Raw genomic sequence first — 16,200 nt, 5'->3', positions numbered from 1 at the left:
CAACTTTCAGGGATTTATGTACCTGGATGCCGAGATCTCTCTGTTCATCTACACTACCAAGAATCTTGCCATTAGCCCAGTACTCTGCATTCCTGTCACTCCTTCCAAAGTGAACCACCTCACACTTTTTCGCATTAAACTCCATCTGCCACCTCTCAGCCCAGCTCTGCAGCTTATCTATGTCCCTCTGTATCCTATAACATCCTTCAGCACTATCCACAACTCCACCGACCTTCGTGTCATCTGCAAATTTACTAACCCATCCTTCTACACCCTCTTCCAGGTCATTTATAAAAATGACAAACAGCAGTTGCCCCAAAACAGATCCTTGCGGTACACCACTAGTAACTGAACTCCAGGATGAACATTTGCCATCAACCACCACCCTCTGTCTTCTTTCAGCTAGCCAATTACTGATCCAAACCGCTAAATCACCTTCAATTCCATACTTCCTTATTTTCTGCAATAGCCTACCGTGGGGAACCTTATCAAACGCCTTACTGAAATCCATATACACCACATCAACAGCTTTACCCTCAAAGGATGTACCTTTGAGGCTGTATAAGGCTCTGGTCAGACCCTATTTGGAGTATTGTGAGCAGTCTTGGGCCCCGTATCTAAGGAAGGATGTGCCGGCCTTGGAAAGGGTACAGAGGAGGTTCACTAGACTGATCCCTGGAATGAAGAGCTTATCGTCTGAGGAAAGGTTGAGGACTCTGGGTCTGTACTCGGAGTTGAGAAGGATGAGGGGGATCTTATTGAAACATACAGGATACTGCGAGGCCTGGATAGAGTGGACGTGGAGAGGATATTTCCTCTTAGTGAGGGGGGGAGGGGGAGGGGGAGGAGCTGACTGGTGGTGATTTAATCTGAGGATCATCACACCTCAGACAAGAGGCAAGGTTGAGAAGGTGGAGCCTTCATGAAAAATGTCAGCCAGTACAGCAATCAAACCCGTGCTGTTGGCCTCGAACCAGCTGTTGAGCCAACTGCGCTAAAATAGGCAGCACGGTAGCATAAGTGGCTGGCACTGTGGCTTCACAGCGCCAGGGTTCCCAGGTTCAATTCCCCGCTGGGTCACTGTCTGTGCGGAGTCTGCACGTTCTCCCCATGTCTGCGTGGGTTTCCTCCGGGTTCTCCGGTTTCCTCCCACAGTCCAAAGACGTGCAGGTTAGGTGGACTGCCCATGCTACATTGCCCTTAGTGTCCAAAAAAAAAGGTTAGGCGTGGTTATTGGGTCATGGGGATAGGGTGGAAGTGAGGGCTTAAGTGGTTGGTGCAGACTCGATGGGCCGAATGGCCTCCTTCTGCACCATTTGTTCGATGTTCTATGTTGGTGAGAGTTGATTAGCTCTACCAGGAAAGGGAGGTAGAGAGACAGGGGGGTTCACGATGTGAAATCCAGAGCTTCAGGCTGATGGCAGGGCTGCCCATGGAGCAATGAAAATCAAAAATGCATAAAAGGTCATCATTGGAGGTACCACCTTGCAGGTTTTCAGGGCTGGAAGAGGTTACAGACATAGAGAGGGGGGAAATGCAGGCATTTGAAATAAAAGATGGGACTTCTAAAATCAAACTCTTACTGGACCAGGAGGCAAAGTAGACGAATGAACACAAAAAAAATGAGAAACAGACTTAGTGGAAGTTGGGGACGGACAGTAGTGTTTTTGAATGACATTAATTTTGCGAAGAGTAGCATTTAAGATTGGGTTAATGCCGTGAGACAAAAGTGAAATCCAGAGATGCTTTTATCTGGCCATACGTGAACTGGAAAAGTGTGTGCACACTCACCCACAGAGGACATCTCGGGCACTGTGGCGTGATAAGGTTCATCCGGAAATTCAGGTGCATTGTCATTGATGTCTTGAACCTTGATGATGAACTCTGATGGGGGTTCCAGAGGCTTATCAGTCCCCCGGTCAAGAGCCTGTGCGGTCAATGTATACTCAGCCTTCTCCTCCCGGTCAAGCCTCTTCATAGCATGAATGTCCCCCGTCTTGTCATTGATCATGAAGATTGTACCAGCCCCCTCTCCTGACAGGATGTACTTGACATTTCTAGTTGCGAGGTCAAGGTCTGTATGCAACTGGAAAAGGAAATGGAGAAGAAAGTGTTAAAAGAGACTTATTTTCTCAATGTATTGGTGTGTCCTTCCTTACATTGTTTTTGCCTCTTAAATGATTGATACTAATCAGGAATTCAATGGCTTTGCCTGAGCCATTCTGGCTGAACACAGTAAGAAGTCTTACAACACCAGGTTAAAGTCCAACAGGTTTGTTTCAAACACTAGCTTTCGGAGCACTGCTCCTTCCTCAGGTGAATGAAGAGTGATTCACCTGAGGAAGGAGCAGTGCTCCGAAAGCTAGTGTTTGAAACAAACCTGTTGGACTTTAACCTGGTGTTGTAAGACTTCTTACTGTGCTTACCCCAGTCCAACGCCTTCTGGTTGAAGAGTTCGGACAATGGCACATACAATACTGTTCGCAAGATGTCGATAACTTTGAAAAAAACGATTTGATGTATAACTGCAGCTCCTCCAGAGAGGGCAATGAAAATTCATCTTAACTGATTGGCATTCAGACCGAGTTGGGGCCCTTGTGAATCGGAGCCACAGAAAGTTAATATACTGGTAAGGAAGCAGTTAGGAAAGCAAAAGGTAACTATTATTGCAAGAGGAGCATGCGGATAATGAAGTCTTACTCAAATTGTACGGACGAGACCACAACTGCACACAATTGCATCCTTTCTAAGGATGGGTACACCTGATTAAGAAGGGGACAATAAAGATTCACTGGACTGGGACGAGGCAGCTGTCCATTGAGGAGATATGGAGTGGAGTTGGCTGATCTTCCCCGGAGTTTAGAGGAATGCGACTGAAAGATAAATACAGTTCTCTAAGTGTTTGACATGGTAGATGCTGAGCTGTATTCTCCTGTCCCCCATCTCCATGCTTCTCGGCGGTGCGCCATTCCCTGGCAGCGGGATTCACTACTCCCACTGCTTTTCAATGGGATCTCCCATTGGAGCCACCCCACGTGGCTGGAAAACCCGTGGGCTGTGATCTACTGCCGTTGTGAACAGTGAATTGAAACAGCCAGAGAATTCTGGCCGCTGTTTCCCTTTGTTAAAGAGGCCGGAAAATGGGGGCATTCTCAGGGATTGCTATTGAGGACTGAGGTGAGGAGAAATTTCTTCACTTCGAGGGTCTTTGGAATTGTCTATCCCAATGGATAGTGGATATTCAATCATTGCATATTGTTATGACCCCAGCTGATGGTCTTCCTGGAGAACTAAGATCCCAGAGTGGAACCTGGTTTAATAGATCCTAATTTCTTTTTTTTGTTTGGAGGCATAATTGAACAAAGTCACAGGACTGCTGATAACTTGTAACAAAAGAATAAAACATTCATTAAATGAGAAAAGATTAACTATAATGCATTATGCCATCACCGCAGCAGTACTTTTACAGATATATGCAGATTTGTAAGGATAACACACATAATAATAATCACTTATTGTCACAAGTAGGCTTCAATGAAGTTACAGTGAAAAGCCCCTAGTCGCCACATTCTGGTGCCTGTTCAAGGAGGCCGGTAAGGGAATTGAACCCGCGCTGCTGGACTTGTTCTGAATTACAAGCCAGCTGTTTAGCCCACTGTGCTAAACCAGCCCCTGGAACATACTCTAATGTTCTCAGTCAGTAATGGTCTGTGTAAAATAATAGGGAAACTGTGATCAGACACCCCACACTCTGAAACTAAGTGACAAGTGGCACCCAAAACAACCTCTTGGATTTCTCATCAAATCCTCCAAGATGTTTGTCACCATGAGACAACTCGTCTTACTGGAATAGAATAGAATAGAATAGAATAGAACAGTACAGCACAGAACAGGCCCTTCGGCCCTCGATGTTGTGCCGAGCAATGATCACCCTACTCAAACCCACGTATCCACCCTATACCCGTAACCCAACAACCCCCCCCCCCCCCCTTAACCTTACTTTTTAGGACACTACGGGCAATTTAGCATGGCCAATCCACCTAACCCGCACATCTTTGGACTGTGGGAGGAAACCGGAGCACCCGGAGGAAACCCACGCACACACGGGGAGGACGTGCAGACTCCGCACAGACAGTGACCCAGCCGGGAATCGAACCTGGGACCCTGGAGCTGTGAAGCATTTATGCTAACCACCATGCTACCGTGCTGCCCCGTAACTTTCACTTGAGGGTTTCCAATCTCCAGTCTCAAAGAACAACCCTTGGAATCTTCTCCCAAACCATTCTGTCTTTTGGATGCCTTCAGCAAGGATCCATCCAGAGGACTTGAACCTCTCCTTTTGGTGTGCCGCTCCTCGAGATTACCAAGTGCATTTAAGCTTCCGCACAATTTCTGAGGGACCCAGCCATGCCAACAGGGCACCACTGCTTCACAGGCTGTAGCGAGGTGTCACCAGCCTAAGGATCACCTTGGATGTCTGGCTTCTCACGAGAGGACAGTTCCAGGTCTGCGCCTTGCAACCCTGTCTCTAACTGCACTCTTTGCTCCCCTTCACTGAACAGAACCCGTTTTCTGGATGTCTGTTCTTTGTTCCCTTAAATTCCTGGACCTCTCTTTGGCCCCATTCCTTGATGCCTGAGACTGTGTGTTTTTAACTTCTGGGACTTGCTTTCTGTCCGCCTGTATTGTCCTGCTTGTTCTATCAGTTTCTGTGGAATGCTTTATGCCTCTCGGTTACCTGGTACCAAACTGAAACTCAAGTGTTTCTACTTTCCAGTGCAAGCCTCTGGTTGCTAAGCAACAGCTGAGTTTTTTTTAAAAAACCCTGTAATTGCTTTTACATCCTAGAAACTTCATTTCAATACAGACAATGTTTAAAGTTAAACTAAACTTACAGACTAGCAGGCACCTTAGTTTAACATGAAGCTAAACTGAAGCTTTAACCCTTAACACACAAATATAGAAACACAAATTAAGCTTAATTAAATTTATACCTTACTCCTATCACACAGAATACACTTATAAATTACTTAATCTATCTCTATTTCCATCAGTATATTTAGGACTCTGAATTAAAATGAGGGAGAGCTGTGCATTGGCAACCATGTGTGGTGTTGACTTGCTGGTCTGGGAACTATATTATCATTTCAAAACTAAACATCAAGATCTATTCCCGGAGATGCCCCAGGCATGAAGATCCAGAAACGACTCAATATTTCATGGTTCAAACAGACAGTCATGAAGGGATATCTCTCAAAGAAACTCAAACGTCACACAAGGCACCCTGAGCCATTAAATCATCCAAATCTCATTCATTTGTGTATATTTTGTTTGCCGCAAGTCAGCCTGAGAAGCCTCTTACATACTCACTGGAAAGCCTACCAAACACTCCCCATTATCATCTTGGTCTTGAGTGATGAACAAAACGGATTGGCCATGTCAAATTATCCCTTTGCCTTCAGGGGTTAGGTTCTGGGGTTATGGTGGATAGAGCTGGGTGGGGAGGCTGGGTGGGGGGGGGGGGGGGGGGGGGGGGGTGAGCCTGGCTGGGGTGCTCTTTTGGAAGGTCCATGCAGACTCAATGGGCCGAATGGTCCCCTTCTGCATTGTAGGGATTCTATGATAAGATATTAAAGACTGAGCTTGTTAGACTTTTGGACACTAAGGGAATCAATGGATAGGGGAGATCAGGCAGGAAAAAAGGAGTTGATGTGGAAATGCGACTAATTTCTTTTGTCCTTTTGTCTCTAGAATTGAGTAATGTACTGGACCATGTGATATCTCAGAGTAGACAACTAAGTGGCATAAGACTCGCGTAGCACATATCGATCTGCCATTCCATGGAAGATATGACACTGAGAGAGTTGGATTTTTACAGCACTCCAGCAGCTTGCTGGCAACTCATGAATTACCAATTCACTGAATTCAATTTCACAACTGGCCTTGGTGAGGTTTGAACCCATGACCTCCATGTGATTGGTCCCATAGTGTAACCACGAGACTACTATACAGAGAAACAAGCTGCATTGATACAAACTGATCTTGTTACAAGAGCAGCTAGAAGGTGTAAGAATGTTTAAGACAATGAGCTGCCCGTTATTGACCAGGTTACTGACAAGGACAGTATTTAACGCCAATCCTTGACACAAGTGGCACTTGTTCAGTGCAGCACTGGAATGTCAGCCTAGATTCTGCGCTTTAGCCTCCAGGAGTAGGACTTGCAGCTAAACCTTCTATCTTAGAGGCAAGATTGCTACCCACTGAGAGGCAGTGAACTGTAATAAGCAAATCATTTGTTGTAAATTAATGTTGTAAAGAGAGTTTATTTTTACTGTTCAAGATTTCACAACATTCTCAGATACCTCCAAGTTAATTAGAGCTGGCCCATTTTATTCAAAGCTGTTTCTTACTTCATGCAGGTGATTCACCTCAATTTAGTCTGCAAAGGACAATGTTCTGTTGCATGATTATAACCATTCTAACCTCTAATTTGCCTGTCCTTTATTTAAGAGAGAGTTTGCCAACAAATTATTATCAATTATGTCAGTTTTGAGAGCCTGCTTGTCATGTGGCATGTTGAGAATTACACAGACGGTGAAAGATCACTTTATTCCAGGCTCAAAATTATGATCAAGACAATGGTAGCGATTCTCTGGGGTCGCTAGCCCCGGCCGATATTTGCAATGGCCCATTGAATCGGGCGAGAGGGCCAAGTCGGGATTCTCGCTGAGCATCAAATCTGCTGTATGTCTCCCAGTCCACTGCACCCAGCCCAATCGGGTTCTCGGCCAGAACAGGTGTCAACTTGATTACAGCTGATCTACATTCATTTAAATATAATTACCAGGTTTGATGCCGGATGCTCCGGCCTCCAGGTATGCTCCCGACATCCCCCCCCCCCCACCCCCCCACCCCCCCCCCCCAGTTGGAAGTCCCACAGATGCCAACCTCTCCTGGTCCTGACAAGTAGGGCCAGGCGCCATGGACTCCAATGTGGGGGAGGGGGGGGAGGAAGGGAGAACCTCCCTGCACTTACCTCCAGGATGCCAAGGGGGTTCTTCAAGGGAGGTGGGGGTCTGGGGGGGGGGGGGGGGGGGGGGGGGGCTGGGCTGGGCTGGAGAGGCTCAGGTCGGGGGTCTCTTCTGGGATGGGGGTCATGTGGCATGACTTCCTTCTCTAGCCTTGAAAGCCATTAAACTGTCTTTCAGAATGTCACTTTATAGTTAAAAGTCTTCCCCCTGTAGCCTTGAAATCCTTTGGTGTCTCTGCCAGCATGTCGAGTTCAAAGATCTGCGATTGACAGTGTATAACTGTAATGGAGATTTGTGATTTGGTGCCAGTCCTGTATTAGGGAGTCTCTAAGACAGTGATCTTTGTGCTTGAAAAAATGATCACAACCTTAACCTTTACCTGAGTCTCCCTTGGTTCGTTTGTAAACATCATCACAACAAACATAGCTCCCTGGGCCAGCAATACTAATGATCTCATTCTTTTTTCATCCACAGTTGGCATTTAATGCCCAGTATTAGTTGCTGTGAGAAGGTGATGTTGGGCTTTCTTTTTGGGAGAGAGGGTCTTCCTCCAATGCCGAGCCTTCTCTACAGTTAATTTGGGGGAGGTCAGTTCCCTGGCACAGTGAAATGGAGAATAGAGTGGTGGAGAGTGGGGTGGGGGTTAAGCCATTGAATTTGGTGTCCTTCTCCAACATTCGGCCTGAGAATTCAGCCCCTCCCAACCTAATTGGGATGTCATTTGGAGGAGCTGCAGAGCCAGCTTATCAGTGACTTTCATGGTGGTGAGGTTTCTGAACAAACTAGTGATCTGACCAGGAGCCACAAGCCTCCAATGCCACTGACCAGAAATGTAGCTGCCAACCTCAACACTGAAACAACCATCAAACCTTTGGGACTGTCAAGCAATATGCGTTTTACACAACATTCCATAAATAAAGAAAAACAGAAAGCGCCTCTGGGTTCTGAAAGCTTATTACAGCAAATCAGGTAGGTTTGAAGCATGATTACTGTTGTATTGGAGGAAATGTTTTTGCACAGGAAGCTCACACAGACAAATGTGATAAATGAACAGACTAGGCCGGAATTCTACAGCGTTGGGTTCCACTTTCCCGCTGGCAGCGGACCTCCGTACGTGGGTTTCCGGGCAGCGTGGGATAGCTTCAGTGGGAAATCCCATCGACAAGCGGAGGGAGGATAGAACCCCACCACCAGCAAACAGCGTGCTGCCGAGAGACATGTGGCTCGGGAACCAGAAAATCCAGCACAGCGGCTCTGTTAATATCCTCATCCTCAATGATGGAGAAGTCCAGCACATCAGTGGAAAAGACAAGGTTGCAGCATTTGCAACCATCTTCAGCAAGACGTGCTGAGTCAGCCTCCTCCTGAGGTCCCCAACATCACAGACGCCCAGTCTTCAGCCAACTCCTCGTGATATCAAGAAATAGTTGAGGGCGCAAAGCATTCGCTGAGTAGGAAGGTTTTTTGCTCACGTCTTTTGCCATTCATCTTAAACCCAACCTGTCTGGTTTGCAATCTTTCCATCAATGGGAACAGTTTTTCTCAATACATCCTGTCCAGGTACCTCATGATTTTGAAAATCTCTATCAGACGTCCTTTTAATCATCTTCTGTTCAAGGAGAACAGCCCCAGCTTCTTTCATTCTGTCCATGTAACTGAAGTCCCCATTGCCAGGAACCATTCTTGTGATCCTTTTCTGCACCCTCTCTGATGCCTTCATATCCTTTCCAAATTGTGGTGCTCAGAATTGGACGCAATATTCCAGTTGAGACCAAACCAATGTTTAAGACAGGTTTATCATGACTTAGCTGTTTTTGTATTCCACAATTCTATGGCACTAATTGTAACGCACAGGATCCCATATGCTTTATTCACCAAATATCTTCTATCACCTTCAACAGTCTGTGCACATTTAATGACAGGTCCTCTGCTCCTGTACCCCCATTAGAATTGTATCATTTATTTTCCACTGCCCACCCCCTGATCTTCCTACCAAAACAAATCTGGGCGGGGGTGCACTGCTAGCGGGAACAGAGAATCCCAAAGGCTGGAGAAGTCCAGCCTCTCTCTCTCCCATTATTGATTGAATTGTCCACCGCTATTCGTGACTGGATGTAACAAAAGATTGCAGAGCTGTGATCTGCTCTGATGGGTTTGGATTGCTTCGCTGACTATATGTCTGCTGTTCGGCGCGCATGCAGTCCTGTGTTTCAACATCACTACGTTGGCTCTCATCTTTTTAGACACAGCCCCTGCCATGCCCTCCTAATCACCACATTGAACCAAAGTTGATTTGGTGATTGGGTGGTGATGCTGGAATGAGCGATCATAGAATTTTAGAATTTGTATCATAGAATTTACAGTGCAGAAGGAGGTCATTCAGCCCATCGAGTCTGCACCGGCTCTTGGAAAGAGCACCCTACCCAAGGTCAACACCTCCACCCTATTCCCCATACCCCAATAACCCCACCCAACACTAAGGGCAATTTTGGTCACCAAGGGCAATTTATCATGACCAATCCATCTAACCTGCACATCTTTGGACTGTGGGAGGAAACCGGAGCACCCGGAGGAAACCCACGCACACACTGGCAGGATGTGCAGACTCCGCACAGACAGTGACCCAAGCCGGAATCGAACCTGGGACCCTGGAGCTGTGAAGCAATTGTGCTATCCACAATGCTACCGTGCTGCCCAAATATGTCGGGCAATACTGTAACCGATGACGTTGAACACAACTCTACTGCCATTGATGCACCACAGTACCTGGTGGATAGCTGGTTTTGCGCTACTAGTTCTGTTCTGAATCTATCCTCATTAATTTGGTGGCAGTGTCACACAGCACGATGGAAGGTACCCTTAATGTGAGGACAGAGCTGTGCATTTGTCAATCCTATTATCCTGGACAGATTTATCTGTGACGGGTAGACTGGTCAGCCGAAGATATTGTAGAATTTTCCCTCATTTTGGTTCTCTCACCACCTGCCACACACGCAGGCTGTAGGATATGTCCTTTGTCCTCAGCCGGTATTGGTGCTACTAAGCCACTGTTGGTGATCGACAATGGGGACCCTCACTCAGAGGAAATTATTCTGTGTTAGTATCTAATAGCTTCTGGTGCTGGATGTTTAATACCTCGTTGCTTCAGGCAATAAGGTGAAGAGATGTTGGGTATAGATTAGTTAATTATACTCAGATGCATATATAATGAAGAGTCAGCCAATATCGGGAAGATTGTGCTCTAAGTGGCAAAGTAAGCTCTGAGGCGAGCAACAGTCTCAACTAAAGCACTTGATGAACTACGTTCCACCATCAACAACCAAAAGACTAATCACCCCTAAGCCCTGACAATCGTGGCTGGAGACTGTAACCAGGCCAACCTCAGGAAGGTCCTACCCAAACTCCATCAACATATCTCCTGCCCCACCAGAGGTGCAAACATCCTGGGCCACTGCTACACGAGCATCAAAGGTGCCTACCGCTCCATTCCCCGACCACACTTTGGCAAATCCGACCACAAGTCGGTATTCCTACTTCTGGTTTACATAGAACATACAGTGCAGAAGGAGGCCATTCATCCCATCGAGTCTGCACCGACCCACGTAAGCCCTCACTTCCCCGTAACCCAATAACCCTTCCTAACCTTTTTGGTCACTAAGGGCAATTTATCATGGCCAATCCACCTATCCTGCACATCTTTGGATTGTGGGGGGGGAAACCCACGCAGACACGGGGAGAACTTGCAGACTCTGCACAGACAGTGACCCAGCGGGGACTGGAACTGGGACCCAGGCGCTGTGAAGACACAAACAGCAACTCAAGCGTGCTGAGCCAGTTAAGAAAACCGTGCAGTGCTGGTCCGAAGAAACTAAGGACATCCTCTGCGACTGCTTGGAGACAGTGGGCTGGTCTATATTCAAGGCCGCAGCAGCTAACCTGGACGAGTACGCAACCACAATCACAGAATTCATCAGTAAGTGTGTCGAGGACTGTTTACCAAAGAAGGCAATACGGGTATTCCCCAATCGGAAACCATGGCTCAGCCAAAGGGTTCAATCGCTGCTGAAGGTCCAGACGGAGGCGTTCAAGTCTGACGACCCTGACCTGTATAAGGAATCTAGGTACGATATACGGAAAGCCATCAGGGATGCCAAAAGAAAATACCGCATCAAACTAGAGTCCCAGGACAATGACACTAACCCATAATGACTATGGCAGGGCCTACACAAGATCACAGGCTATAAAGCAAGGCCAGACGGAATATCTGGGGCTGGAGCATCCCTACCCGATGATCTGAACAAGTTCTATGCCCGCTTTGAGCAGTCAGCCAATGCATCAGTGCCACCCGCTCCAACAGCCCTGAACACATCCATACCCATATCCATACAGCCTTCAAGGTCAGAGCTGCCTTCTTGAAAGTAAATCCACGGAAATTGCCCTGACTGAGCCCCTGGGCGAGCACTCAGAGCCTGCGCATACCAGCTGGCAAGTAAATTCGCACATATGTTGAACTCCTTACTCCTCCGCTCTGAGGTCCCCACCTCCTTCAAGAAGGCCACCATAATACCAGCTCTAAAGAAGAACAAGGTAGCCTGTCTCAACGACTACTGACTGGTGGCCCTGACGTCTGTTATCATGAAATGCTTCGAGCGGTGAGTCAAGAGATGGATCAATGCCAGCCTCCCACACGGTCTCGATCCATTGCAGTTTACCTATCACCGCAACCGATCCACAGCAGATGCTATCTCCCTGGCTCTACAATCAACACTCGAACACCTCAACAACAGGGACACCTATGTCAGATTGCTGTTCATAGACTACAGCTCCGCCCTCAACACCATTATCCCGACAAGACTACTAACCAGACTCTGCAACATTGGACTTGACCCCTCCCTGTGCAGCTGGATCCTCGGCTTCCTCAACAACAGACCACAATCTGTCAGGGTAGGCAACACCACCTCCTCCACAATAGTGCTCAACACCGGAGCCCCGCAAGAATGTGTGCTCGGTCCTCTACTGTACTCCCTATACACACATGACTGTGTGGCAAGATTTAACTCCAACTCAATCTATAAGTTTGCAGATGATACGACTGTGTTGGGCCGTATCTCAAACAACGACAAATCAGATTACAGGAGGGAGATAAATCACTTGGTTGCATGGTGTACCGAAAACAACCTCTCTCTAAATGTCAGAAAAACCAAGGAACTATCATCAACTTCAGGAAGTGCAGCACGACACACACTCCCATCTGCATCAATGGCTCCAAAGTGGAGATGGTCGATAACTTTAAGTTCCTGGCGGTCACCATCACAAGCAGCCTGTCCTGATCCACTCACATTGATGCAACAGTCAAGAAAGCCCAACAACATCTCTACTTCCTCCGGAAACTAAAGAAATTCAGCATGTCTGCATCGACTCTCACAAACTTTTACAGGTGTGCCATAGGGAGCATCCTATCCAGCTGCATCACAGCTTGATATGGCAACTGCTTGGCCCAAGATCGCAAGAAGCTGCAGAGTGTGATGAACTCAGCCCAACACATCACACAAGCTTTCCACCACAACATTGATTCTGTCTACACCTCCCACTGCCTCAGTAAGGCAGACAGCATTATCAGAGACCCCTCCCACCCAGGCATTGCCTTCTTCCAGACCCTTCCATCAGGCAGAAGGTACAGAAGTCTGAAGACCTGCACATCCAGACATAGGAACAACTTCTCCCCCACAGCTACAAGACTCCGCAACGACTCCCCCTCGGACTGATCTCTTCCCTGTAAGAACACTATTCACGATGGCCTATGCTGCTCTTGCTCATGTATTTGCTTTGCTTGGCCTCTTGTTCTGCACTGTAACCAATCACTATTTGCCAATGTACCATTTGTCAACGTTCTCTGTTGACTATTCTTTTGTCTACGATGTACGTACTGTGTACGTTCCTCGGCTGCAGCAAAATACTTTTCACTGTACTCCCGTACATGTGACAATAAATCAAATCAAATTTAAATATTCTGGTCTCTTCTTCACAACCAGGCTTGTGAATTTCCTCTGACATTCTGTGCCCTTGCTATCCATGATGTTTCCTTCTGGTAATTAACATGGAGCAGCACTGATTCACAGTAGGGGGCAGAGGGGTTAGTGTGCAGTAGAGAATAATCAGCAGAATGTTTCTGTACCCTTATCTGCCCCGAATCAATGAGACTTCATGGGATCCCAAGACAGTCTTGAGGACTCCTGGACGCCACTCCCTCCTAACCATTGTGTCACCATCCCTGCTGGTGAATTAGGACATACCCAGCTGGTCAGAGGCTGCGAATCCTGCGGTGAGTAACTCACCTCCTGACTCCCCAAAGGCTGTCCACCATCTACAGAGCACAAATCAGGAGTGTGATGGAATGCACCCCACTTGCCTGGATGAGCGCAGCTCCGACAACACTCAAGAAGCTCAACACCATCCGAGGCAAAGCAGCCCGCTTGAGTGGCACCCCATCCAAAAATAGTCACTCCCTCCATCACTGACGCACAGTGGCAGCCGTGTGCACCATCCACAAGATGCACTGCAGGAACTCACCAAAGCCCCTTAGGTGGCACTCTCGAAACCCATGACCACTAGCGTCCAGAAGGACAAGGGCAGCAGATACCCGGCAACACCGCCACCTGGAATTTCCGCTCCAAGTCACTCACCACCCTGACTTGGAAATTAGCACCGTTCCTTCATTGTGGCTGAGTCAAAATCCTGGAGCGACCTTCCCAACAGCACTGTGGGTGTACCTACACCACAAGGTTCAATAGTTTAAGAAAGCATCTCACCACCACCTTCTCAAGGGCAATTAGGGACGGGCAACAAATGCCGGCCTAGCCAGCGAGGCCCACATCCCGTAAAAATGAATAATTGTGTTGTCACCTTACTCTTACTTATTCACGATTTTCATCTTAACCTCATTGCGAAAACATATGCGCGCATGAACCAAACGGAGAAAAATAATAAATTATCATGGTTTGATTTTATTAAAAGCCGCCTCGGAAATATTCAATCATCCATGTTGACTGAAGTAATGCTGGCTGTTGGCGAAAAATGATTAAATGTTATTAATATCTATTGATATGAACCGTGGGTGAAATAGAGTGGCTCAACTGCTAATAACCTTTGGTATTAATCACAGAGAGGCAGCTTCAGAAATCAGTCAGAAAATATCACAGTCTTTGCTAAAGATTCAAGCTTACCACTCACTATCAGTAGCAATGTTTCATATCATCGCTCTCTTAATAGACGGCCACATGAACGCAATGTACCATCACCAACTCTACAGTAATGGTCCCCTCACCACAACATTCTCTAATATCCTACAGCATTCTCGGGATAACGTGAGACAAATATCTCCCTTGATAACATCCCGTAATATGGCAAAATTGTTCAAAACAATGACGCTCTGGATTGCGAGATGCTCCTTCCAGCCAGAGAAGGGTCCAGGACAAGCGGGCGCTGATTTAAAACAATTGGTAAATGGGCCAGTGGGGAATGAGGAGGAGAACCTTTCTGAAAGGGTGGAGGGGGAAGCAGATTCAACAGTAACTTTCAAAACGCAACTGGACAAATCATTGACGTTAAAAAGGTCTCTGAGCCCTGAAGGCAGGCAGGGAAGTGTTACTAATTGGACATTTCTTTTCATAAGCCGGCATTGCTACAAGGTGCTGAACAGCTTCCTTTTGAGCTGTATCATCCTGTGAACAGCCTGCGATTCAATACAGAGCAGAACACGGAGTAATAAGACTGTGAGATTGTAATATTTTGTAATATCCCTTAACACTGCAACAGATCCCATCTCTTGCTGCAAGTCCCTTTTCCATAACTCACCACTTGCTACCCTACTTTACAATGTTGCTGCACAGTACTTCGATAATTCCTTCTTCACTTGCATAGAATCTGATCCCTCACCCGTTACTCTAAAATTCTTCCATAAACACCGCCTACTTACTGTAACACACTGCCGCAGCACATTCCCAAAAATAAAAGTTTCTAAATGATCACACTGTTTTTCTCGAAGTCCCCGACACACCACGAGTACACACACCTGCTATGATAGTCTCCGACTATGATAGTCTCACCAATCCCACAGAGAGTTAGCTTTGCGCTCCAGGATTTACGTTCACATTATAATTACAGCAGATTACTGAGTCAGTCCTGCTGAGTTTCTCTGGGTAGGGAAATTAAATCAAGGCCGAACCTGCAGGATGTTAAAAATCCCAAGGCACTGTTTGGGGAAGGGCAGGATGATTTTGCAGACCACTATCAGGTCACCCCCTCAACCTCCTTCGTTCCAGTGAGAACAAACCGAGTTTATTCAACCTCTCCTCATAGCTAATGCCCTCCATACCAGGCAACATCCTGGTAAATCTCTTCTGCACCCTCTCTTAAAGCCTCCACATCCTTCTGGTAGTGTGGCAAGATCTTAAGAGATCTTAAACACCAGAAGAGACAAGTAACGGGGAGGAGAGGTTTCAGGAGGACATTTCAGAACTTGAAGCCTGACCAGGTGAAGACATAGGGCGGGGCTTTGCATCCTCCTCCCACGCCGTGGCATGGCGTTGGCCAGGGGGTAGCTATCCACGGGACTGGAGCATCCCACTGAGGGAAGGGCTTGAAAACCCCGTCCATAGTGGGGCGAGTAAAATCGGGGATGCGCAGGAGGCAAAAATGTGAGACACGCAGAGACCTCGGCGGATTAAAGAGCTGAGGGAGGTACTGGGTGTGAAATCATGGAGGGATTTGAAAACAAGGATGAGAGGTTTTGCCGGAGCAGATGTCAGTGTACGTCACTGAGCAGAGGCGATGGATGAACAGGCCGTGCTGCTAGCTGGCAGGTCAGCAGGTTTCTGGATGAGGCGAGGCGGCCAGGGTAGCATTGGAACAGACAAGTCTGAAATGCGTTGGGTGGGGTATTCGATCCAAATATTTCTGGAACCATTAAAGTGCACCACTCGGCTGACCTCCTGGGTGGGCGACTTTGGAATCTGGCATTTTGCACCACTAACCCAAAAACGAATCGTTCCAAACGTTTCCAAATTCAGCGTTACATTGACCTGAAAAAGTACCGGTGGGAGGATAACTCTGTCCCAATTATTAATAAATCAACTTGCATTTTTATGGTCTATTTTCACAACATTGAGAA

General features: G+C 47.1%; 1 protein-coding gene across 2 annotated transcripts in view; it reads right to left on the bottom strand.

Annotated features, from left to right (window-relative positions):
- The window catches only part of cdh8 (cadherin 8), a 264,118-nt gene that overhangs the window by 182,538 nt on the left and 65,380 nt on the right, over positions 1-16,200 (bottom strand). For both annotated transcript variants that reach the window (XM_038806240.1, XM_038806241.1), the window contains exon 3: positions 1,792-2,086. In XM_038806240.1, coding sequence (XP_038662168.1) covers positions 1,792-2,086 — 295 coding nt within the window. The remainder of the gene's footprint in view (positions 1-1,791; positions 2,087-16,200) is intronic.

This window comes from Scyliorhinus canicula, chromosome 9, assembly GCF_902713615.1.
Source record: "Scyliorhinus canicula chromosome 9, sScyCan1.1, whole genome shotgun sequence".
NCBI classification, from domain to species: Eukaryota; Metazoa; Chordata; class Chondrichthyes; order Carcharhiniformes; family Scyliorhinidae; genus Scyliorhinus; species Scyliorhinus canicula.
The sequence above is the reverse complement of the archived record's forward strand: the minus strand, read 5'-3'. Positions and strand labels throughout refer to the sequence as shown.